Below are 22,775 nucleotides of genomic sequence, written 5' to 3'. Positions count from 1 at the left end.
TTGAACCATTCCGTAATTGGCATACCCGTTCGAGGTTTCAATAGTGGCCCTTTTGCTTGGGCACTGTTGTTGGTTAGTTGGTTACGTTTTTGCATTCTTTTTTTCCCTCCTTTCGTTTTTCCTCTCTCTCTCTCTCCCACGACAAACGACTTTGGTCTCAGCCCTAGCCCATCATCTGCTTGCTGGCGGTCCCAAAGTATGGAGAATTGTTTTGAAGTGCTACTGAAGTACCAAAGTTGCTCCCCCCCCCCCCCCCCCCCCCCCGAGAATGATGCCTTCGAAAAGATGGTGGACGAAGAAAATTTATAACCTTTCTACAAACGAAAACCGCTCGCTCACGAAACCCCCAGAAACCATCATCATCAAAAAGTTAGCAAACGTAGCATTACGGCCAGCACAGAAAATTACAGGCCATTCCAGTCATTATTGCTGAACTTTGGAGATTCAACATCCTTTGCATTGCGAATCAGATTTTGCTGTAACGCGCAGAAACGAGTGCTTTGCTGGAAAAGGATGCATTTTATTGCAGCGCCTTCAGTGCGCATAGAAATGCAACGAAACGAGCAGCATGAATTGGCTGTTTGTAAAAGGCAAGATGGTCATTTCATTTCGTGCTGCTTCGTACAAGTCTCAGGACACGTTCCATCTAATCATTATCAAACCTGTCGACCAGTTATTAATGTTCCACGCAAAGCAACACGTGTCTCACCCACGTGCATGTAGCGCTGTATACTTTCATCCAAACCGATTGAAATTGAATCCACTTCATCTCATCCTTGAAACATAGACTGCGAGACGGACTTATGATGCAAGGCGTACCAATTATTAATCCAATGATTTGATTATGATCAATTTCCAACGCTACGACAAACAATATAAGCGTGGGGCGGGCTTGCGTGCCATCGATAACTGCTACATGACCATTTTGTCGTCTGCTGAGCGAGAAGATATATCATCGTAGGCTTCATGTAGGCCGAACTGAACGAGTAAGTTACTTAATTGGATTAATCCATGAAACTATTTCTAGAGACTTTAGGTACCTATCTATTGAGCTTGGAAATAAATTTCACTTTCTATTGATTCTAGTGAGATTTTAGAAGAAACTTCGATCGAAACGCTAGTATGAGTAGCGGCTCCAGGTTTTCCATAAGCTTATCATTATACCATAAGTTTATAAAATTTGATAAGATGACACTCATATCAAAATTGTCGCCTGGGTTATTCTGTTTATTCTTTATACTGTTTAAACATTTTTAAATTTTTTTTTGAGTCTGCATTTGTACTACATGAATCTTTTATCATAACAGCTGTAATATTATAAATGAAAATTAACATTAAAAACAATTTTCTTCATTTTTACCGCGCATTTCCTCCACGTGTTCTAAGTCAGTGATGTCAAACTCAGTTCACCTCTTGCGCCAGTTCGCATGTGATCTTTTTTTGTAGGTAAGTAAATATGAAAATTATTTCCCCGTTGCTATTATGCTAGTATATGATCTGATTTTTTGATTATTAATACAGCAGACGTAGTTCTCGCTATTCCTAGGCCGCCCGGATAAAATGAGCCGTATTGCAGAATTGATGTTTGACATGACTGTTCTAAACTATCAAACACACTTTCCACACCGACCGCTAGATGCCGCTAAACCGTCCACTGTTCTTTCCCATCGCAGAAATGCGCCACAACAACTGCAAAACCTATCGTTCTAGCAAAATTAAATTTAAAAAAATTACTATCTACAATATTGAGCTATTTTTGCGAAAGCATATACGCTTCCTGTGGTATGTTCTTAATTTAATCGTAAGCTCAATTGGAGAGTATTATTAATTTGAATTATTTTGACATTCATGTTAGTTGGGCATTGTCAGTCGTAAAATAATAAGAGAAAGAAGAATTATTAAATTTCATTTGGATTGTGTGTTTACAACGATGTCGACGAATATCTGAAATAAATTCACGATAGAAACGCAGACTGGTGGAACCTGGCGTTAGGAAAAATTAGAATACCTTTACCGTATACTGCTAGCTGGACAAAATGTCGACCAAAGCATTACAAGGAGTGTTTCGGGTGGTCGTGGAAAACGTGCTGAATCGTTGGACGGCATTGCGACTTGCAGTGGAGCATGGCATGGGCGGCCCACTTGGGCTAAATGTAAGTAGGCCTCAGTGAACCTATCACCTCTTTTATGAATAACATCGTGTACATCCCTTCTTTCAGACGGCAATAGAACTGATCGAATACATTACATCGTACTGCACTGAAAACAAGCATGTGGACGCGATCGATTTACGCGAGGTGCTGGAAGAAATAATGGACCAGGAGTTTGAGACCATTTGCGAAGATGATTCCACTCAAGGTACGTGAATTGGTGAACATACCACGAACGACTTGTACTGATGATATGCTTTCGTTTCGATCCACAGAGGTCAGCGCAGTTTTAATAAAACATTTGAAAATGTTAAAGGAAGGCAAAGAGGAAGAAGTGAGGGCTGAAATAGACTTGATGGTTCCATGCGAAATGTGGATAAAGAGTGGATCCAAAATAAAGTATCAACAAATGGACGATAGCAGCGATAGCGACGAAGATACAAACGAGCAAGAGGATATGGAAGTGGAACCGGCATCGGCTGACGACGTGTGTACGGAAGTTAATCCCAGCACATGTGGCTCCAGCACGAAGTTTATCGAAGAGCCCATCGATCCCGGATGGACTCAAGTTCGTGGCCGTCGTCGTCGATAGTGTAGGGATTTGTTAATATGGAAGAAACTGTGTAAATACATATAAAAACAGCAAACAAATACAATCGGGCTGAATTTCTCAAACCGGGTGACATGAATTGGGTCAGGCGTTTGGCAGCACTGTATCCAACCAGTCAGCTGTCAGTGTGTTGTCAGAAGCGGGTTTGGAATAAAAAATTTTGCAGCAAAACAAAAAAGGCTTTGTGAAAAGGATTTCTTGTTTCATGTTTCACAATAAAACCATATTACATATACGAAGTGTTTGAAGTAACGTGACTCACATGGGACATTTGCTCAAGAGAACTTCTAATGTGGTGTAAAATTGGTACCCCTTTTCAGAGCCATAGGGGTTTGTAAAACCACAGACGAACTCAAGCGAACACACATTATGGCATGGCAGAATAATTGGTCGGCGATGCAGCCGCAAGGTATGGGCCCACGGTATCCTCCACCGATGAGCAATGTGCAGTCAGTATCTCAGCCCAGTGCCCCAATGCCGAACTATGCAGCGTCCAATACCGATCAGTACAATCAATGGCAATGGCAGCAGTATCAACAACAATACGCACAATGGTACGCGATGTATGGCGAAAAATACGCACAGCAAACAGGCAATACGTTGCCGCCCGTAGCCTCGCCGATGCCGCCCGTACCTTCGCCAATGCCGCAAGCTATGCCGAATGCCATGCCCAACCCATATATCGCGGCTCCGCTCCCGGTAGGACCAGCGATCGGTTCTATGAGTATGGTTGCCCCACCGCCGCCCTCCGAACCACATCCGGACGAGTTGAATATGAACAGAAGTAAGGCAATGCTCGTCGAAATACTGCGTGTGACGGTTTGATTTTTTCGTTACACGATTTTCGTAATATTTTCAGCTGGAGTGAAACCACCACTTCCGGAAGAGAAAAGTCCCGAAGAGGTCGCCTTTGATGAACAGTTTCGGAAATGGGAACAGGAGTTTGAAACGTGGAAAAAAACCAATGTTAACCATCCGGACAAGGCCGCATACAGAGAGTACGAGCAGAAGTACGAGGAGCAGCGTAAAAAGCTCCTTGACCATCGTGAACAATTGCGACGACGAAGGATTGGTCAGAATGCTGCGACTCAGGGACCTCGTAGTGCGATTCCCGTTGCATCAGTTCATAAACCTCCACCCCCGCCACAAGCATCACAACCGCCACCACCACCACCACAACCGACACTACCGCCTCAGCCGACGCAATCTCCATCACATCCCGCAAAACCAGCACAACCAGAACCATCGAGTTACGGTTCAAACATTGAAAGTGGTAACGTGTCTGAAGAGAATACTCAGAAAGATAGGGACGATGCGGCAAACGATATGCATCTACAGAATCTGTTCAGCGCACCTGGTAAGGGTTGCCGTGATGGCGGTATCCCTGGACTAGATCTAATCGATGATGCACCTCCACCGTTGCCGAAGAAAGCAAAATTGGAAGACCCCGTGATCGATTTGTCGAACGACGAAGAAGATGTGAAGCGAAATGCAACAAAAACCGCCCCGAACAACATGATCAGTTCCTTGCTGAATGATCCTAACGTGAATGCGCTGCTGCAGCTGGTGGGCAAAACAATGTCCGGGAACAGCGCAGGTGCTAGCGGTGTAACAAATCCTCTCGTAGCGGCTTTGGCACAGCTTACAAATAACTCTAATTCGAGTAATTTAAATCCGGAAAAAAGCAATTCCGTAGAAAGGCAAACGAATGAATTGATCGAAGAAAGCGCTCAACATCACTCAAATGCACCAAGATCGTTGGTGGGGTCTCACACTAACGGACCGAGTGACCGAGGATCGCTTCCATCATCAAGCACTGCTCCGCATTGCAGACCAGTGAGTGAAGAGCGGAGTTTGCCAAATAACCCTCAAGAATTCGATCCTCGCATACCACCCCCTCTGTTAGACGTCGATTTTACTCGACCACCTCCTATGATACGATCAACCAATAAGTCGCTGCGCGATAGATTTGGCAGGAATTCGGAACCATCGTCGGAGAATGGACCTTTTAACGATGGTTATGGTAGGGATGGGTCACCTTTAGCGAAGATGCCACGTTTCGATTCAAGACCACCGTTAGCAGTGGTCAATCACAAAGAGTACGAGATGGATCCGGAACTGGGTCGTCCAGTGGCCGTGCCCAAACCAGATTGGATGACCGAGGAGGAATATCAAGAAATTTACGATCGATACGAACATGTGCAAATTTTCGAAAATCGTAAAAGCAAAATGTTGTTGGCGATCCAGGTTTTGAAGCAGAAAAAAATACGCACGGGAACACTCGTGCTCGATGAACCCAACCAGGGCGTCGCAGGAATGCCGAAACCTTTGCCACCGATCAAGGAACCGATCAAAAGCGAACCAGTCGATGATTATTTCAAACCGCAGCAGGTGTTTGATTACTCTAACTGTAGGAATGTGGGAGCAGTAACTAGTCATCAATTGCCAGCTGGGCGCGTTATAGACTATGGCCATTGTGCTGCTAATCAGCAAAGTTCAACTAACAATAACAGGTTTAACAACAACAGACGGGATGATTTTCGTGACCTGGATAGGGTTGGGAATCACAGTCGAGAAGGTATGTTACTTGTCATTATTATGAATTTGTTGAATATTGTTACTAACTTAAGATTTGGCCAATTCCAGTGAACGAAAACGGTTTCGGTACAAATACGCAGCGTTTTGATTACAATCATTCGCGTGTGGCAAATGCAGGTCCGGCAGCTGCCGTACAGCAGGGCAAGAATTGGCCGCTTACGAATCATCCCGCTGCGCATGATCGCACCGCGACTGGTTTGGAGCGATTGGCACAGATGCACCTAAATCCCAACCCAGAAGAGAGTAATCCAAACTATCCGAGTAAGTTTCTGCTGATGAACGATAATCGTCCCAATTGCCTTAGTACGAAGCGCGGTAAGCGACCATCATCCATACGCAAGCAAAAGCTGAAACAAATGCAGCAGCAAGAAGAGCAACAGCCCAATGAAAGCAATGAGGCAGCTTCGAATGCCGCAAATGCCGCAACAGGTCAACAGCAGGTGGTCTGTAAGCAGGAACCAGACCTTTTGTTAGAGGACTTGAGCTCGGACGATGAAACTTTACCAGATGGTGGATTTTCCTATCAGAGCAACGACGAAAGTGCGAAGCCAATTAAGCAACAACCGGTAGACGAACGGTCCGAATCGACGGTATCATCGCTGTCCTCCCAGAATCAAACTCCTTCACGGATGGTAGATATTGATGATCTTTTGTTGCCTCCGGGACGATTTCAACGTCCGCCTAGGATATGTTTTCTAATCCGTGGATTGCCGGGTAGTGGAAAATCACACCTGGCGCGGTTAATTAAAAACACAGAGCAACGGTTCAACCAATCGCCAAGGGTGCTAAGTATCGACGATTATTTTCTGATCGAAAGAGAGGAGGAAGAGAAGGATCCAATGACTGGAAAGATATCCAAATTAACCAAATCGGAGTACGAATATGATGCGGAAATGGAAGACATTTATGTGCAGAATCTGATCAAAGCCTTCAAACGTACCATATCCGAGCGATTGTTTAATTTTGTGATTGTCGATTGTTGTAACCACATACTGGAAACTTATTGTGAATTTCATAACTACGCCAGAAGCAATGGATTCAAGGTACGGCTAGGATGAAACAGATGGTTGATTAGAAGGCTTCGGGATAATATTGTTTCTTGTTGTTGTTCTGCTTTCTCAGGTGTACACTTGTACGATGCAAACCGATGTTGAAGATTGTGCTCGGCAAAACATTCATAATCGCACCGAGCAAGAGATTCAGATATATGCTGACAATTGGGCAATGGCTCCAGATGAGCACGTGCAATTAAATTTCAGCTCGCTGCTTAAGCCGGAACTGCCGGAAGACGCGGATACGACCGTGGCAGACATGGAACTTGCCGCAGCCGACGAGGAGCACCCGATCGCCGAAGAGAACAGGGCCCAGACGGAACATGTAGGGAACAAGTAGCTTTATGTTATCGTTACTTTGCGAATGATTTCACTTATCGTTGTGCGATTATTTTGTTTACGTTCATGTTTCACATTTTTCCCAATACTTTCGCAGGCCAATACATCACACGACGAAAGCAACGACAGTTCTGCGGATGGTACGGCTGAGGTGAGATATTGCATATTAATCACACGAATGTTGTTTAAATACGGATTCGTTGGATATTTTCTAATGTATAATTTGTTAGCAAATGATGGTACATATATCGCAAAATAAGAAAAGATATTTTACTTCGAGCGAATAGTATTGTCAATTCCTCAATTTAATTTATTGAAATGCATCATTGATGCGTTTGACATCGTTGAATGAAACATCAGACGATTGATGCAGCGTTCAGCATCGTAATGATACGGTTTTTTCTTAACAATTATTATTGATAAATATAATGCGTGCATATAGTGTGACATGTTCGCGAGTAAATGGGACCACGACACCAGCGAGCAGAATTTAGGTTGGTATTATTTGTTTACTTTTAAACGTACTTAATAACTAATTATCTTGAAATAAACCGTAAATAATGTAATCTTGTTTCATCATCGGAATATTAAGCAATAATAGTTACATGGTATACGTACAAAGATGTAATTTAAAATCTGTTTTCCTGTGTGTGTGTGTTTTGTCATCTATCTTCACAGCGAGGCTCGATGGTATCAGTAAACCCTTGAAGCGGCCCCCTACACTAGAGGACTATTTGCAGCTGGACGATATCAACAGCGAGGAGCACGAGAACCAACACCACCAGGACGGCACTAGCTCCGGCGGTAAGAAAAAGCGTGTACGTTGGGCTGATATCGAGGAGCGCAAAGCGCAGGAAAAGATGCGCCAGCTAGGGTTTGTCGTCGGTGTCACGGACTGGAAGCGTATGATGGACCCGTCAGAGGGCAGCAGTGCGCTCACGCAAACGAAATACATTGCCAGAGTGAAGAGACAGCCGTAAAGAGCGGACGTTCCTGTAGCGAGATGAATGCAAGTAATGGGCGAAACCTATATTATTATACATACTAATCGATCACTCACTATTGCAGGTAGTTGATCATATGTGAAACGGTGTGAATTTTTTTCTTCGCATCTTTGCTCCAATAGTTCTTGATCTTCTCTCGTTGTAGGCAATTTTGGCGATACTACAGTGCTACGGTGCCAATTGTGAAGCGCATAGTAAATAGTAAAGCAAAAGCTTTGTTTTCTTCTTTTGGCGTTATGGCCTATCATGTCTACCATGGTAATAATGGCTCTCCTAGGTGGAACGACCATTTCTGACCAGAGTCGTCCGGATGGGTTTTGATAGCAGTCCTTAGCCGCCATGCCTGGAAGAAACGAGAAAAGAATGTGTTTCATTTGCAAAGCTTTTGCAATCATGCACGTTACACGTAGCGTAAGATATAAATACCGATCTGAATTCATTTATATGACTACGTATAGCTCAATTGATGTATTGCAAATGTCAAATAAACGTAATGGATACGAAGTTGGCTACATAATTAAATGTGTTTCAATGTTGCTCGTGAAAAACTCGTACATGCGAAATCCGTGACCAGAACGACAGGAACGAAAGTTAAATTTCGGCCAATTGAAACTGTACTAACATTATTAGGTAACTAGTTATGGTGGCAATCATCTGGAAGAGATCCGGCAGCATTAGTAACACATAAGGTTAGTTCATATGTAATTAGCACCTACCGAAAACATCAATGTGTAGTCCACATCGAACATGCCATAGTTATTGATTTTGAAATCTTGATGCAACAGCTCTATAGTGAAGGATTCAATCTAAACGAACGTCGAAGCGACCAGGTCAATTATGCGGCAACGGAAGCAGTATGTATGAAAAGTACTCACGCATCGTTCTACTCGCTGATTAGGGGCTGTTGGCATGAACTCATTTAGTAGTATACCGGTTTTCTCCGCCTGGAAAAAAACAAGGATCGTTGTAACAACCATTTCTAATCATAAAATCATTGTTTTACATAAACGAACCTGTTCGGTAATTTCAGAGCTGGCCGAAATGATGTAGTAAAATTGAATAGCTTCAAATGCGGCAAATAGAATAGAGCTCATATACGTTCCCAAAGGCACGTCAACATCGTTTTTGATATCCTGTACGATCGATGTGTATGCATAGAATATCTGTTGTGTTGTAGCGAATGAGACAAATCAAATTAAATGAACCAGAGTAGCTAAATTTTCACAAAGTTGCTGATGCATACTTCGGATATGATGATAGTAAATTGAACAAGCAATAAGCACGACATCGGAAAGCTTACAACTCGGATGCCAGTTTGGACAATGGTAGTGACGGAATGGTGATTTTGTTTAATAGCTTCTAAAGCGTCATACGTGCTTGATTCTGACTGTTGTACATCGAAATAATGAGATGAACGAATGTGCTGGCGGATGCTATGATTCAGCAGGTCGTAAAAGTGTGCACAAATGTTCAGCATAAATACGATCAGATTGATGAAGATCGCACTTTGCCAAATAGCGAAAATGTTAAATAACCAGTATATTTCAGATCTTAAATTACCGCGTGTAATATACTGGCCGCAATATAATGCGAAGAATCCGCACAGGATATTGTCGGACAGGATTACTTTGAAGGTGTTTTTAAGAATGTTCTTCTTCGTTCTCTTGCCTTTCCACGGCTGTCCACCGTTGAGTAAACGGTAGAGATAGGCTAGACTGTTGAGCATATCACAAATCACTGCTCTGGAGGGCAATAGATGCATGTACATAAGCGTAAGCGCCGCGTAGTACAGAATCAGCTGCAGCCAGACGAGATAATTAACGAGACTTAGGTCCGGATAAGGAATATCCGACGTTAAGTTAAAGTAGACAAATGGATAAATACACATTAGTGTCACGGCAACTCCGTACGACCAGATAGTATGCCATTTGCTAACGTAAAATTTTTCAAACTGTCCAGTGCAATAAAACGGAAAGAATCCAATCAATTGAGCGACGTGAAAATGAACGCGAAGCACTATCAGTGTGAGGTATTCGTACAACATGATGAACTCGAAGATCGAAACTGTGTTTGACGACTGTATCTGCCAAAGGAGCAGGCAATCGGTATACCACGATGAACGTATTGTGCAGTTCCTGTGTGTTTTATTATTCACCAGTGAGAAATGAATAAGTTATGTACAGGCGGAAGTGATATGCAGCTGCTTACCTCAGAAATAATAATCAAAAATTGATACAACATTGCCAGCGCTAGTGGCACGTCGTAGAACTGAACAATGTTTTGAATACTGCTGGTAAGCGCATTATGATGAGTGCGCAGAATGTTTAGCTGGCGGTAAATACGATTGAAGACGATTCGTCTATCATGGTTGGCACTATCGCGACGTTGGGCAGGGTCAACCATTTCCACCAAATTATCGATGATGATCTGAACGCGTTCGTTGATAAGACGATAGAGAAAAGCGCCCCAGAGCAGGACCGCCAGCAGAATGTTGGTCGCGCTTACAATTTGCATAACGGCGATCGTATTTAACCAGAAGGCGAACACATAACTCAAACCGAACGTTCGCTGTAGCCAGATAAATATACCGTACCACGAAAACGCTTGCAAAACATCGATTGCAATCATTTTGAACAACAGCCGGCGTCCAACGGTGAACTCTCTCGAGGAATAGGTATACCGCAGTATAGCTTGGGCGCATTCAATCAGCTCATTGAGCACATGCAACAATGTCGAAGGATTGAACAACACTTGCAGATAGAGTACGACCACGAAGATGTAATTAAGCGAAAACTGGACCATTACGAGGTAGTAGCTGATCGCAAGCATTGGAAATGTATGATTCTTGAGTATTACAAGATAGGCACACGGATAGATCACCAACAAAAGTAAAGCTATTGCTCGACTATACCACAGCCTGGGACGAGAACGTACGAAGATGAACGCTTTCGATGAGAATGGTAAAATTCCATACAGCTGACCAAACCACTTGAAAATGACGAGAACAGCTTTCGTAATGCGAATGTCGTACGACATTGCGGAGCATACTAATGCTTCGTTTGATACGAAACGTATACCATCGCTGAGGACCAAAGGAAGATCAATCGTTAATCGTTAATTAATTGAGAAGAGTAATCAAGTTAATTAAAATATGGTCTTCTAATATGTGACGATTAACACTGAACTTGATACGAAGAAGAATTGGTGACAAGTATTGATCGATTTAGTCAGTAATGTATAGCTGATCGCTGCAATCGTAGGACCTCAAACAAGTTATCATTATTTTAGTATAAGAGAGGTTTTGAGGAGACCTCGTAGGTCTCTTTTACTTCTAACAATAAGAGAAAGAAGGTCTTTGGACGTCTTAGTCAGGTTTTGGGAAAGATCGCAATAGATAGACGAGATTTTAGGTAGAGATTTTATATTATACGGATGACTTAATACATTAATTTTAATTACTACTTTCACAGTGAAACAGGATAATACTCTATAGTTTTTATTTTACTGTCGGTAGTGCATTGTTAACTATGGAGTTAACTGATAAGGTGATAACACTTGTTCCCATCTTTTCCCATGGTGCTAATAGGTGCTCAGTTGGAACTGTATCAGTACGATAAGGTACGTACTAATCGTGGAGGCAAGCTAGAGCGAGAAAATGGAATCTATTTAAGGAAATGATGGTTTTTTTTTAAGCGTTAAGCGGACAGCTTAACTATGCTTACCGAAAACAAAAACACTAAATCCAACACGTACAATCCAGCAACTTTGATTCGAAAATCAGTGCCCAAAATAGCAACACCAAACGCTTCGATGCTGCGTTCTGCACGTATGTCTAGTGGAGCGTTTATGAAAAGGTTCAGAATATTTCCCGCCCTACGAGCCTGATAAAAGAGAAAGATTCGTGAGCTCTATGACTTTCACATCATATCACACGCAATAACAGTAACCTCTTTGGTGATAACGGATGATCCTAATGCAAGTAAAAAACACTGAATAGCCTCAAAGCAAGTGTACAAGATGGAGTTGGATAGTCGATGATAGGAAATGAAGTCACTTTCGGTTTGAGCTCTTGTGATATAGACAAAGTAAATCTAGAAGTGGAGAAAAACACATAAAGGACGAGTTTTAAATTGCCCAAACGGTGCACACTTACACGCGAAATAATGACAATGAATTGGTTAAGATTGATGAGTAAGACGGTAAATTGAAAAATCGAAAACAACGTCTGTATGATCTCCGTAAGCTCTTGATGCAGCGAACCGAGTCGATCGATTGTATCGCTAGCGTCACAGCAAATTTGTTGCTGCAGGACCTTTCGTCTGCTCCAGTAGCAACCGTCTGTTTCGAAGCCAAGTATCCGGCGCACTGTTCGATCTAGCTGACTATTGATTCGGGCATAAGTGTGCGAACCGAAGAGAAGCAATAGCAGTATCAAGTTCGTCATTTGTGCGCCCAACATAACCACATAGATGTTGACTAAGCGGTATCCATTTATGTACGAGTCCGAATGTTTTCTTGTTCCGTAGTTTATCGCAAACAGTGTGCACAGCCCGATATCGACAATCAGCATCTTTGCAACGAGAACATACACCATTCGGGGGACCACCACCATGCTATCTGATCGATTGCATCCCACACTTTGTACGATCGAGATAAATCGATGTACGTACTGATGCAGATTCGCTTCGTTGGAGAGTATCTGATAGAAACAAAGGACGACAGTGGAGTATCGGATGAAAAACTCTACAATCACTAGCGATCGGATGAGAATGAAGTCCATATATCTGGACGACGAAGCTAAGGCCCCCAACAAAATGGAACCAAAGCTGCAGCACACAAGAATTGTCGTAGCACCGCCGATTGTGAGTGACCATCGTTGTTTGCATTTGCTGCGCCGCACTCTACGTCGATCGTCCATTCCGAAAGGGATTAGTCCCACGATCGAATGGAAATAGTACAGAAAACTAAAGCAATACCGAAACATGGGCTTCTCGTTTACTACTACAGCATGGCGTACTGCCTTAGGTGGAAGGAAGTTCGATGAATTAAAATGAAAAGCGATTCATAAATTATGTTTCACCCGTTGCAAAACGTGACATCTGCTAGCATTAGTCAGGTGAAGCTATTAATTAAAGTGCTATGCTGCATTAATGATTAAGTGTTCACTTGTTGCCGTATCTTCGTTCGTAAACAATTGCGTAAAGTGTTTGGTGGGAGGTGAGTTGTTATGCGTAATGTGATCATTGAAGACACATTATTCTTTGTGTCTAGCCAAAGCGTGCAAGCGAAAGATGGTACCGAAAGGAGCGTTGACTCTTTCGGAAAAGTGTTGCATCTGGTTACTGACCGTTTGTGGATTATTACCGTTTCGTTTGAACGCAGCATCAAATCGATTTGTGGAAACTAATGTGCATTATTGGGGTAATGTGGTCGGCACAGTGCTGTACGTCATCGTAGGACCATTTATTTATTGGGTCTCCATCTCCGCTTTGCTACATCCGAATACCCAGCTGAACTACTACATGATGATGATACAGTTTCTATTTATGTACGTCGTAGTAATAACATCGCGCATAAAAGCTGTCGCCAATCGGGCAAAGCTTTGCAAGCTACTGAACGCCCTGCTAGCTCTTCGCGAGCAGACGCTACAGGGTTCGCCGGGTGTTGCGTTCGCGCCTACATTGTCGCGCAAGCTGTTCACAAAGCTGATTGTATTCGATCTGGGAATGATGATTCTAAGTGCATCCTTTTTCCGTAGATTTATTGATTTGCAACATTCCTTATTATATTCGTTTCTGGGATTCTGTAATCTGCTGCAGGTGAGCAGCATGAACGTTACGATTAACTTTCTTCTGTTTGTGCTGTATAATGCTGTTAACATCTATATGATTATTAATGCGCGTTGTAACGATCTGGTGTATGGGTCGAAAGCTCCCAAAGAAACCATACGTTTGTATCTGTTGCACACGGAAACTTCTCTGATCGTTCAAAACATCGTCGAGGTCGTGAACATACCAGTCTTGCTGCTCAGCGTGTGGTACTTTTTCATCATCGTATTTTCGGTAGGTGGAGTTCGCCCTTTTCGTCGTTTGGCTAGCGAAAGGAATACACCAATATTTAAACATTCTCAGGTTTTCTACACGTACACGAGCCTTGTACAAGATCTGCATACGGGCTCGGTTGATGCATTACGGAACATCATTAATCCGATAGCGTTCTTCATTAGCGAGGCTGCGCAAGTTTATTTCCTGGCAACATCTTCGGCCATGTTTACCGCTAGTGCCCGCAAAATCATTTCATATTTGAGCTTGTACACCGGAAGAATTTCCGACGGTCCAGAAGATCAAGCGGTACTGTATATAAGTGGAAAACAATGCCCACGGTCTATTTGGTAATGAACATTTTTGCTCCATTTATTCGGCAGATAGAACTTGTCACTATCGAGCATTTAAATCGCGACTATACGATACAAATTAAAGGACTGTTTACGATAGATAATACGATGATGTTCTCCGTGAGTATCCATCACTGTATCCATCAATCAGTAATAAACACATATGCATACATTAAATTTTGCAGATCGTTGCCAGCACTACAAGCTACATGATTATTTTAGTGCAATACTATCTACAAGAATGAGAATGGATGATTTGTTCCAATGAGTTACGATGAATAAATGTAAACGTAGTTAGAAATGCAAAAACGTACAGCATACGATATTAATGTTCATTTACTAATAGCGATGGTGGTCATATCTTCTCATCCGACTTGTATGTCGCTCAGTAAGCAACAATGCGGGCTGGACGTTGGTTGATCGTTGTTGAAAGCATTGCGCTAAAGTTTGTGTTTGGAATGTTGCCGTTAGCTTTTGATCGTGCCAGCAAACGATTTAAGAAGCGGTTGAAAAAATTGATCATCTGCATCGTGTTGTTGCTGCTGTTCGCCATTTTGGGACCGATCGTTTGCGTTGTGCTGTACATACTGAACTTCAACGAAAACAATGACATCACCAATGTTCTGAGCGCATTTCAGTTTGCCTTTATTTACCTTTTTATCCTGGTGTTTCAAATTATGTTTGTCGCGAAGAAAGAAACCCTGTACCGGCTGTTGAACGAAATGTTCGATCTTAGGTGCGTGTTGGAAAGCGTGCTGAGTCGCACAATGGCGGAGTTTAGTATGTACTCGGCGATTTTCGTAAAAATCATTGTATTTGATATCAGCATATCACTACTATCTCTGTATACGTTTGAAGCAAATACCTTCGAGCGTTCGAACAGTGCTCTTACCGTGACGTCGCTGCTGTTCTACGGCATGATGTACTTCATAACGGTAATCGAAAACTTAATTCTGCTTGGACTACTCATCTGTGGAGTAATGCAAGTAATGATAAACATAATGGCGAAACAGCTATCACGCAACCAGACGTGGTCGAAGCAGCAAGAGCCGACGATCGGTAAACCATGTGCGGGTTTAGTACAAATGTATATGCTACATTGCAGAAATGTGGAAATAGTGAAGACATTTATGGACACTTTTAACTTCCCAACCTTGATGCTAACTGGGTGGTACTTCTTTATGATTGTTTATTCGGTAACGTATCTCCGTAACTCGTCTCTAACGATAACCCATTTTGTCATTCGGGTTTTGTCATTTTACCGTTTTCAGGTCTATTATATGTACGTTTTTGTGTTTGAGGCAGCTGCACGGGGTATGACATTTGAGGAGGCTAAAGGATGTTTAAATCCTGTAATATTCTTAATGTATCAGTGCATACAGCTGTACCTACTCGTACTGGTGCCATCCGTATATACTGATCAGGCTAAGAAAATGATGCGATTGTTAAATGTTATTAGCACCAGTCAGCACCACCACCATCGACCTGGCCAGGATCGTTTGGTAAGAGATTGGATACTAGGACATTCTAGCCAGCTCAGCTAATGATATGTAGCGTTACTTTGGATGTTCCAGATCGAGCTGCTCATGGTGGACTGTTTGCAGCGTAATTATTCAATCAGCAATTATGGCATGTACGCCATGAATAGAGCCCTCTTGTTTGGGGTAAGAACTATCCCATGAACCTATTCATGATTTCTTAATGCTATCGTTATTATAATCCACTGGAGTGGGATTCACGCGAAGACGCGATATTTTTTAGAAGTTTAAAGGAGACTGAAACGCGGATACGACCGTTCTTGTTGCGTTGTAACTTGTAAGTGCGTTTATTGAAAAATTTCGTTTCTTATATACTAAAAATTAGTTGTGAGAAATGGAGGTAAGAGTGAGATGGGTAATTAGAAAGAGATAGTTTCCTTTTGGATAACGTTGTCCTAGATGCCTTATCCTGGCATATGTTTACATGAGTTCTGGGTAGGCATTCTAAGGCTGTACCAATATCTCACACGCATTTCGGTACATGTGGTATCACTTAAGTTGTGTACCCTTGTCTCGTTTTACTTTCCTCGGTTATACTTTGACCGTATGCAGTTATGCTGCCTTTGCTTATTGCCGGGTAATATGTTTAGTTTCGATTGTCAAGTGCTTCGTCCTTTTTGGACGTTTTATGATATTGCCTGAAACTATGATCATGTTACGTAACGTATGAAGTGGGTAAGGATTTGGGATCTTTTTATGTTAATGTTGCGTATGGTCCTTGAGATGCATCGGTATGTAATTGCGCTTACGTTTTCTCATAGAACATTATTTTGACCTGAAAGCTGAGATTACACACATGGCTTTTCTAGGATGTCAACATGTTAATGTTGGTAGAACATTATTTGACCTGAAAGCTGAAATTAACCACATGTCTTTTCTAGGATGTCAATACGTTTATGTTGCGTAGCTATTTCAAATTCCCTTTCTTACGATAGTTCGAATTCTCACGCGTACGCTTTGAATTTTGTCGCATACGTAACAGTAGATATGAACCTAAGTTGGCCAGGCGATCCCGCGTAGCATCCTGTTTATTTAGAACGGCGTACCATTCTTTATTCATTTTTCTTCTCGAACTTATTGCCTGTGCTACGTTCGTCTTGATCGACGTCGAGTCTAATCTATGGCTTGTAATTCTTTTAAATGATCATATAATAGTTTGAAATGTATTTGAAAAGCGTGAATTAGAACGATTGACCGTTGCGTTCACAACATTCCGGCCCTCGTAAAACTATAAGTTTTACCAAAATACGCAACGTCTTAGCTATGAAGAAAATGAGAATGAAAGGTGTAATCTAACTTTTCGTTATTTACCTAATAAAATGCGTGCAATCATTGACGTTCGCAGTTGTTGTTACGCGAAGAGCACTGCGGTTGAAGATATGAAGCTGTAGGAGTCGTCATCTCGTTGTTTGCTGGAGGCGCGATGCTTTTACGCGATGGGAACAGAAACCTCGGTTTTCCGTGGCACGGAATTACCTCAATCGTGTGCGGTTCTTCATTTAGTTGTTCTTCTAGCGGAATGTTCACGTAGTTTTGCGTGCTTGCTTCGTTGGCTGCTTGCTGTCTATGGCCGCGATGAGATAGCAGATTGGTCAAGGAGTCCCAAAAGGATGCTATCAATTGCCATCCTACTCCGTAGATTTCGAATAGAATTCTGCCATTTATTATTGTATCTATTATGAACTTAATGGTTCTTCCACATACATAGATACCGATAGCTGTTGACGTAATGTTTCCGAGCCAAGCTGACCAAGAGACTAGTTTAGACCAGTATTTGTCGAAGGCGTTGTGAATTACCTTTTCTGACACGAGCCCATCGAAGGTAAATCCTTGCAGATTCGGATGTTCGCCGTTGATCATCTTGTGTAGTACTGATGCCGCTATTCTTTTATCTCCTTGTTCGTACACCATATTTTTCATTTTTTGTAGGTTTTCGGCGTCGTAGACACCGCTCTCCATTAGATTCGGCAATGGTGTATATGTCCAGCTTGTTACGATATCGGTTGTTAGCTGCTGTGGTGCTGTTGTTTCGCGCAAGCGTTGGTCGGTCGTATACCATTTTCCACCGATGGTAAATTTCGCAGGCAAAAGCGGAGTGCAATCCATTTGTGTGCCTCTCAGTTGTAACATTCTGGTTACTGGAGCTATGAACATTGACCGGTTATTGTATTTTACCGGAATCTCCTGATAGCAGTCTTCTTTGCTTTCGTATGTAACGTAGACTGGCTTACATTCAAGGATGTATAATACTTCTGCTGCTACGACGGCCGTATATCCGGGACGTTTCACCAGGTTTGTGACGAATTCACTAGGATTTAGTCGAGCCAGAGTCAGCTTGGTTTCCAGAAGTGTCTTATCGACTTTGCACATCTCGGTCATTACTGTGAAGTATACATCGTTCAGCTTTTGGCCGAGATAGTTTTCTACCAGAGTGATTTTTGAATTGAAGTACGTGAATAAGTCGAGGTTTCTTCCGTCGACCGCTTTTCGTTGGAATGGCGATTGATAACCACTTAGCTCGAGGATGAAAATCTTAGGATGGTCGGTGACGTAGCTATTGAAGCCGCATATTTGTGTAGCGTCTCGTGCTCTTATCGAAAACATATGCTCTTTCGAGATTAAGGTGTAGACTGTATTTGCTGCATTGACCTTTGCATTATCGATGGTTTTGTTTACAATACCTTCATAAATGATTTCGAAGTCGTTTCGCTCGTATTGCCGCCGCAGGTCCACTTCCCAGGTGAGGTAGCCGTAATCTGGATCTAAACACCAACCCGTCGTATGTGCACACACAAGACCGCTTCGCAGCGTGATTTGATCGTTCTCGAGGTCTGCCGTAGCCACGTAGTCGTATAACCCGATTTCGTACTCGTAGTATACCAACGCGTTTTCCCACGTGTAGCTCGATGTCCGATACGTTCCTCCGCTACAGGCAGTTCCCTGGATGCTGCCAACGATGAGTGCTTCCCCCCTTGTGGTGTGATTGCGACGCAATTCCCTAACCTTCGTATTGATTGATAAAGCAATTTCTCCTAATATTTGAGCTAGTTTACACTCCTGTGGTGTAAATTCCTTAACGATATATTCATAGCTTCGTTCATAATCTGATATGTGTGAAAAGGCGCCGCAATGTTTAATTGACCGTTTAATGATTATTTTACATTGATGAACGTGAACAATAGTTTTTGGGCTTCTTTGTAATACTTGAATGCGTATTTCCTCAGTCGAGACGTTTTTGGATGGCGGAACGCAAGATGCTACGTCCATAAGGGAGTAGCTGGTGATATTTATATCGTTGTTAGCGCAGTCATACGCTATTAAACCCCTTGCTGATTCCCCAATTGCTTGTGCTGAAAGAAACAAAAGTATTAGTATGGCCATGGTAATGGTATTTAATTTAATGAGTTTAGCTTGTGACGGCATCTCTTTTATTTGTACCGCCTCCGGCCCTCGTTTGGAAGCCGACACTTTTGTAGTGTTTGCCATTAACGTGTTTTTATACCAATTGCAGGGTTTGATTTTATTCTTTTTTCCTTTTATACCTGCTCGGCCACGATGCTGATTGCAGGGCGTTTTCGGTTTTTCAAATATCGCGCCTACAAACTCAGGATTTTCGTTTTCTACCGTTTCGACGGTTACGTCTTTAGGCCACTCTTTTCGATCGAGTGTCAAGAACCTTGGCCCTGTTAACCATATTGAAGGTTTCGTTATAACCTTTGTAGCTTCATCTGCTGGATTCAATTCTGATGGTACCCATCTCCATTGATTCATTGTTGTTGTATCGAGAATCTCTCCGATACGATGGGCAACAAACGGTTTGTATTTACGATGAGAGGATTTTATCCATGCCAACGCCGTTTTAGAATCGCTCCAAAATGTTGTTTCGGATGCTTTGATTCTCATTTCACTTTTTACCGTGTCCAGCAGCCTAACCCCTAATAATGCAGCTTGTAATTCTAAACGAGGTATTGATAACATCTTTATTGGTGCCACTCGAGCCTTGGCTGCGAGAATTTGAACGTGCGGTTTACCATTGTCCACGCTTCTGGCGTAGATAACGGCCGCGAACGCCTTATCGGAAGCGTCTACAAAGGTGTGTAGCTCTATTTCCGCTGTGGGCGATTTCATGATCCATCTAGGAATACGAATATGTTTGGTCTGCTCGATGTATTTCAACCAAGTGTTCCATATTACAAATAAATTATCTGAAATTGGTACGTCCCATTCATTCGTTTCTTTATGCACTTCCTGCATAAGAATTTTTCCTTGTATCGTAACGTTGGATATTAATCCTAACGGATCAAAAAAGCTCATGACAAATGATAGTACTTCCCGTTTGGTGGGAGGCCTTAACTTGAGAGACACATCGGCTGGTAGATTATCTAATTTCGAGTGAAATCCGATGTTATCCTTTTTGGTATTCCAGTAAATGCCAAGTATTTTTGATTCCTCATTTTTGCTTTCTAGCACCTTTATGTTATCTTCGTCGATCCTATCACTTGATATAGTATTGAGCAACTCTTTATTATTTGAACAGAATTTGGTAATAAAGAAGCCCCCTTCATCGTGAGCCTTTATAACCTGTTCCACTGTTTCTATTGCCTTGTTTATTGAATTAAAGCTGTCATTATAATCGTCAACGTAATGCTGATGTACGATTGGTGTTAATGCTAGCGGGTATTTATCCTTTAGCCGTTCGGCATTGGAATTTTTTGCAGCCTGTGCGCAGGCTGGTGAGCAGGTAGCGCCAAAGGTCATTACCTGCATGACATAAGTGTCTGGACTGCGATTTTCGCAGTCTCGCCAAAGAAATCTTTGGGCGTTTTGATCCTCTTTGCGGATCTTTACCTGGTGAAACATTTCTTTTATGTCACCACAAATAGCATATTTACCTTCGCGGAATCTTAAAAGAATTCCGAATAACGAGGTTGTGCCATCTGGCCCTGATAATAAGGCCGAATTTAGCGAATGTCCTTTTATTTTCGCTGCTGCGTCAAACACTAATCTTGGCTTGGGCGGGTTTTTATTTTTATTTACTACTATAAAGTGTGGTAAATAAAACGTGTTCGACGGCTTTATTTCAGTTTCCCAAGGTTCTAGTTTTCTAGCATAACCCTTTTCTACATAGCTTGCGAAAGTTGTCAATGCCCAGTCCTTTAGTTCTGGATCTCTTTGCAATTTCTTCTCCAAGCTTATGAGTCTTGACATTGCATAGTCAAGGCTAGCGGGAAATTGATGATTATCCTTTTTCCATAACAAACCGACTTCATATCGTCCATTTTTGAACTTCAAGGTGCTTGCTAGGATTTGTTTTGCCCTTTTTTCTTCTTCCGATTCCGGAAGTTGTTTTATTGGTTTTACACCAAAATCTTCGACTGAAAAATAGTTAGACATCATCTTTTGGATGTCTTCCTGTTCTTGAATGACCATTGAAAAGTTTGTATTTTCTTGATCTGAATTCCTTCCGTAAACAAGCCAACCTAGTTTGGTTTTCATTGCGATGGGCTCTCCCTGTTTTCCATATCGATGCTTTAATCCCATTAATAATTGATTATGTTTTATGCCGATTACGATTGTCGGCTGTACATTTTCAAGCTCATTAATCGGTAAATTTTTCAAATAAGAGTACTTGAGACACAATTCATTGTAATTTAATGTTTGTATTGGTAACATTAAATTTTTAATTGTTCTTACATCTTTTAGTTTAAAGGTCTTTTTTGATGCGCCTCTAATTTTCAGATCTACGCTCTGGCTTCCTTCATGGTGTGCCTTTGTGCCTTGAGCCCAAACCAGTTGAAGTGGAATATTTTCTCCCGTTAAAGAGAGTTTCCTGGCGATTTTTGCATCTAATAGGGTTAGAGATGAACCCGGATCTAAAAAGGCGTATGTTTTAACGGATTTATCTTTGTTCATCAGTGTTACTGGTAACACTTGATAGTGTGTCGAAGACGGCACTTGTACCTCGTGATGGTTATTAACGGCTTCTTGTTCAACGACTGGAGTTGTTCCCGAAGGATGAAGCATTTTGTGATGTTTTGATGTACATCCATTAATACCACACCTTTGTGCGCTTCTACAAGCGTCTATGGCATGATTGTTTGATTTTAAACATCCCGCACAAAGACGTTTGTTTTTTACTATCTGTTGACGCTCTGTGACATTTTTATTCACTAAGGCGTAACATTTGATAGTTTCATGTGGCTTGTTGCATATTAAGCATTTTGCCTTTGATTTACTAGTTTCCGGTTGGTCGGATCCTAGCTTTTTTGGCTTTGATTTAGCCTCGCCTTTCGGCTCATGGATATTAACGTGTCCCTTTTGAGTAAACGATTGTAACGTACTCATAACAGTTGCGGTTTTCGCATAAGGTTTAAGCCATTCGCATAATTCGTCTAATGTTTGATCCCTTAGGCTGACCTTTTCCTTTGTTACATACTTGGCTCTGTCGAGTTGTATGTTATAGGGAAGCTTTGACGTTAAATCAAGCACCAATCTATGATCACTGAGATAAGATGGTTCTTCCATGAGTTTAATCGTATGCACTAAATTTTCTAATGCATTTATCAGATCAACGACTATATTCTTTGAATCTTTTTTTAGTCGTTGTAATCCATTCAACAGTTCTAAATAAATTAGATCTGTTCCTCCAAATTTTTCTTCCAACCTTTTAATAATCTCGCCTACGTTTTTAGATTCCATCATAAGCTGTTGAACGTGCCTTAAGGCGTCTCCGTTCAAAGCTTGTCTTAAACGGTTTAGATTTTCTAAATCCGTAAATTTGCCTTCTTCGTTTGTTTTGTCAAACGTTTGTTTGAAGTTTGTCCATTCTTTTGGATCACCTCCAAACTTTGGCAATTGCATCAAGGATTGTCTTCGTAAGAAGGTTTCCATGTGCGATGGACCCTTTCTTTCATCCATCATGGATTTGAAAGCGTTGAAAAATTCTTCCATCTGTTGCTTTTGGTTATCTACCATTTTTCCTTGGTTGATAACCATTTCTTTCATAGTGGTGTCCAAACTGGACCCGTCCATGCTTTCCTTTGTTCTTTCCTCATCCTTTTTTGCATATGCCTCCATCGCTGATTCCATA

The 22,775-nt window shown here is 41.9% G+C and overlaps 4 protein-coding genes across 6 annotated transcripts in view; 3 read left to right on the top strand and 1 right to left on the bottom strand.

The window, feature by feature from the left end:
• Positions 1 to 22,775, top strand: part of LOC125762568 (uncharacterized) — a 212,998-nt gene that overhangs the window by 188,245 nt on the left and 1,978 nt on the right. For 2 of the 3 annotated variants that reach the window (XM_049424803.1, XM_049424804.1), the window contains 7 exons: positions 3,081 to 3,544; positions 3,620 to 5,338; positions 5,407 to 6,401; positions 6,481 to 6,735; positions 6,847 to 6,900; positions 7,192 to 7,243; positions 7,428 to 15,811. In XM_049424803.1, coding sequence (XP_049280760.1) covers positions 3,081 to 3,544; positions 3,620 to 5,338; positions 5,407 to 6,401; positions 6,481 to 6,735; positions 6,847 to 6,900; positions 7,192 to 7,243; positions 7,428 to 7,729 — 3,841 coding nt within the window. In that variant the 3' untranslated portion in view covers positions 7,730 to 15,811. Of the gene's footprint in view, positions 1 to 3,080; positions 3,545 to 3,619; positions 5,339 to 5,406; positions 6,402 to 6,480; positions 6,736 to 6,846; positions 6,901 to 7,191; positions 7,244 to 7,427; positions 15,812 to 22,775 lie in introns of those variants that run through there. The other variant, XM_049424805.1, reaches the window with a different exon arrangement.
• On the top strand, positions 1,994 to 2,749 carry LOC125762598 (pre-rRNA-processing protein TSR2 homolog). Its single transcript, XM_049424873.1, has 3 exons — positions 1,994 to 2,153; positions 2,220 to 2,358; positions 2,426 to 2,749. The coding sequence occupies exons 1-3, from the start codon at positions 2,037 to 2,039 to the stop codon at positions 2,740 to 2,742; spliced, it is 573 nt and encodes a 190-aa protein (XP_049280830.1). The 5' UTR covers positions 1,994 to 2,036; the 3' UTR covers positions 2,743 to 2,749.
• On the bottom strand, positions 8,260 to 10,555 carry LOC125764442 (putative gustatory receptor 28b). Its single transcript, XM_049428686.1, has 5 exons — positions 9,962 to 10,555; positions 8,767 to 8,934; positions 8,629 to 8,697; positions 8,470 to 8,559; positions 8,260 to 8,407 (listed from the first exon to the last, which is right to left on the bottom strand). Exons 1-5 carry the CDS (start codon positions 10,553 to 10,555, stop codon positions 8,345 to 8,347), a joined length of 984 nt encoding a protein of 327 aa, XP_049284643.1. The 3' UTR covers positions 8,260 to 8,344.
• On the top strand, positions 12,523 to 14,392 carry LOC125764427 (uncharacterized). The gene is made up of 5 exons (XM_049428659.1): positions 12,523 to 12,615; positions 13,264 to 13,815; positions 13,885 to 14,103; positions 14,178 to 14,267; positions 14,333 to 14,392. The coding sequence occupies exons 1-5, from the start codon at positions 12,523 to 12,525 to the stop codon at positions 14,390 to 14,392; spliced, it is 1,014 nt and encodes a 337-aa protein (XP_049284616.1).

This window comes from Anopheles funestus, chromosome 2RL, assembly GCF_943734845.2.
Source record: "Anopheles funestus chromosome 2RL, idAnoFuneDA-416_04, whole genome shotgun sequence".
In the NCBI taxonomy this organism is placed as follows: domain Eukaryota; kingdom Metazoa; phylum Arthropoda; class Insecta; order Diptera; family Culicidae; genus Anopheles; species Anopheles funestus.
The sequence above is the reverse complement of the archived record's forward strand: the minus strand, read 5'-3'. Positions and strand labels throughout refer to the sequence as shown.

Excerpts from the sequence above, each read along its gene's own strand:
- LOC125764427 (XM_049428659.1), top strand. The coding sequence starts at position 12,523 with ATGAAGTCCATATATCTGGACGACGAAGCTAAGGCCCCCAACAAAATG. Across the intron at positions 12,616-13,263 it reads TTGTCGTAGCACCGCCGATT|CTGAACTACTACATGATGAT; the intron begins GTGAGTGACCAT and ends CCGAATACCCAG. Across the intron at positions 14,104-14,177 it reads ACGGTCCAGAAGATCAAGCG|ATAGAACTTGTCACTATCGA; the intron begins GTACTGTATATA and ends TTTATTCGGCAG.
- LOC125764442 (XM_049428686.1), bottom strand. The coding sequence starts at position 10,555 with ATGGTCCAGTTTTCGCTTAATTACATCTTCGTGGTCGTACTCTATCTG. Across the intron at positions 8,698-8,766 it reads GCTCTGAAATTACCGAACAG|GCGGAGAAAACCGGTATACT; the intron begins GTTCGTTTATGT and ends GTTTTTTTCCAG. Across the intron at positions 8,560-8,628 it reads ATCAGCGAGTAGAACGATGC|ATTGAATCCTTCACTATAGA; the intron begins GTGAGTACTTTT and ends ACGTTCGTTTAG.
- LOC125762598 (XM_049424873.1), top strand. The coding sequence starts at position 2,037 with ATGTCGACCAAAGCATTACAAGGAGTGTTTCGGGTGGTCGTGGAAAAC. Across the intron at positions 2,154-2,219 it reads GCGGCCCACTTGGGCTAAAT|ACGGCAATAGAACTGATCGA; the intron begins GTAAGTAGGCCT and ends CCCTTCTTTCAG. Across the intron at positions 2,359-2,425 it reads CGAAGATGATTCCACTCAAG|AGGTCAGCGCAGTTTTAATA; the intron begins GTACGTGAATTG and ends TTCGATCCACAG.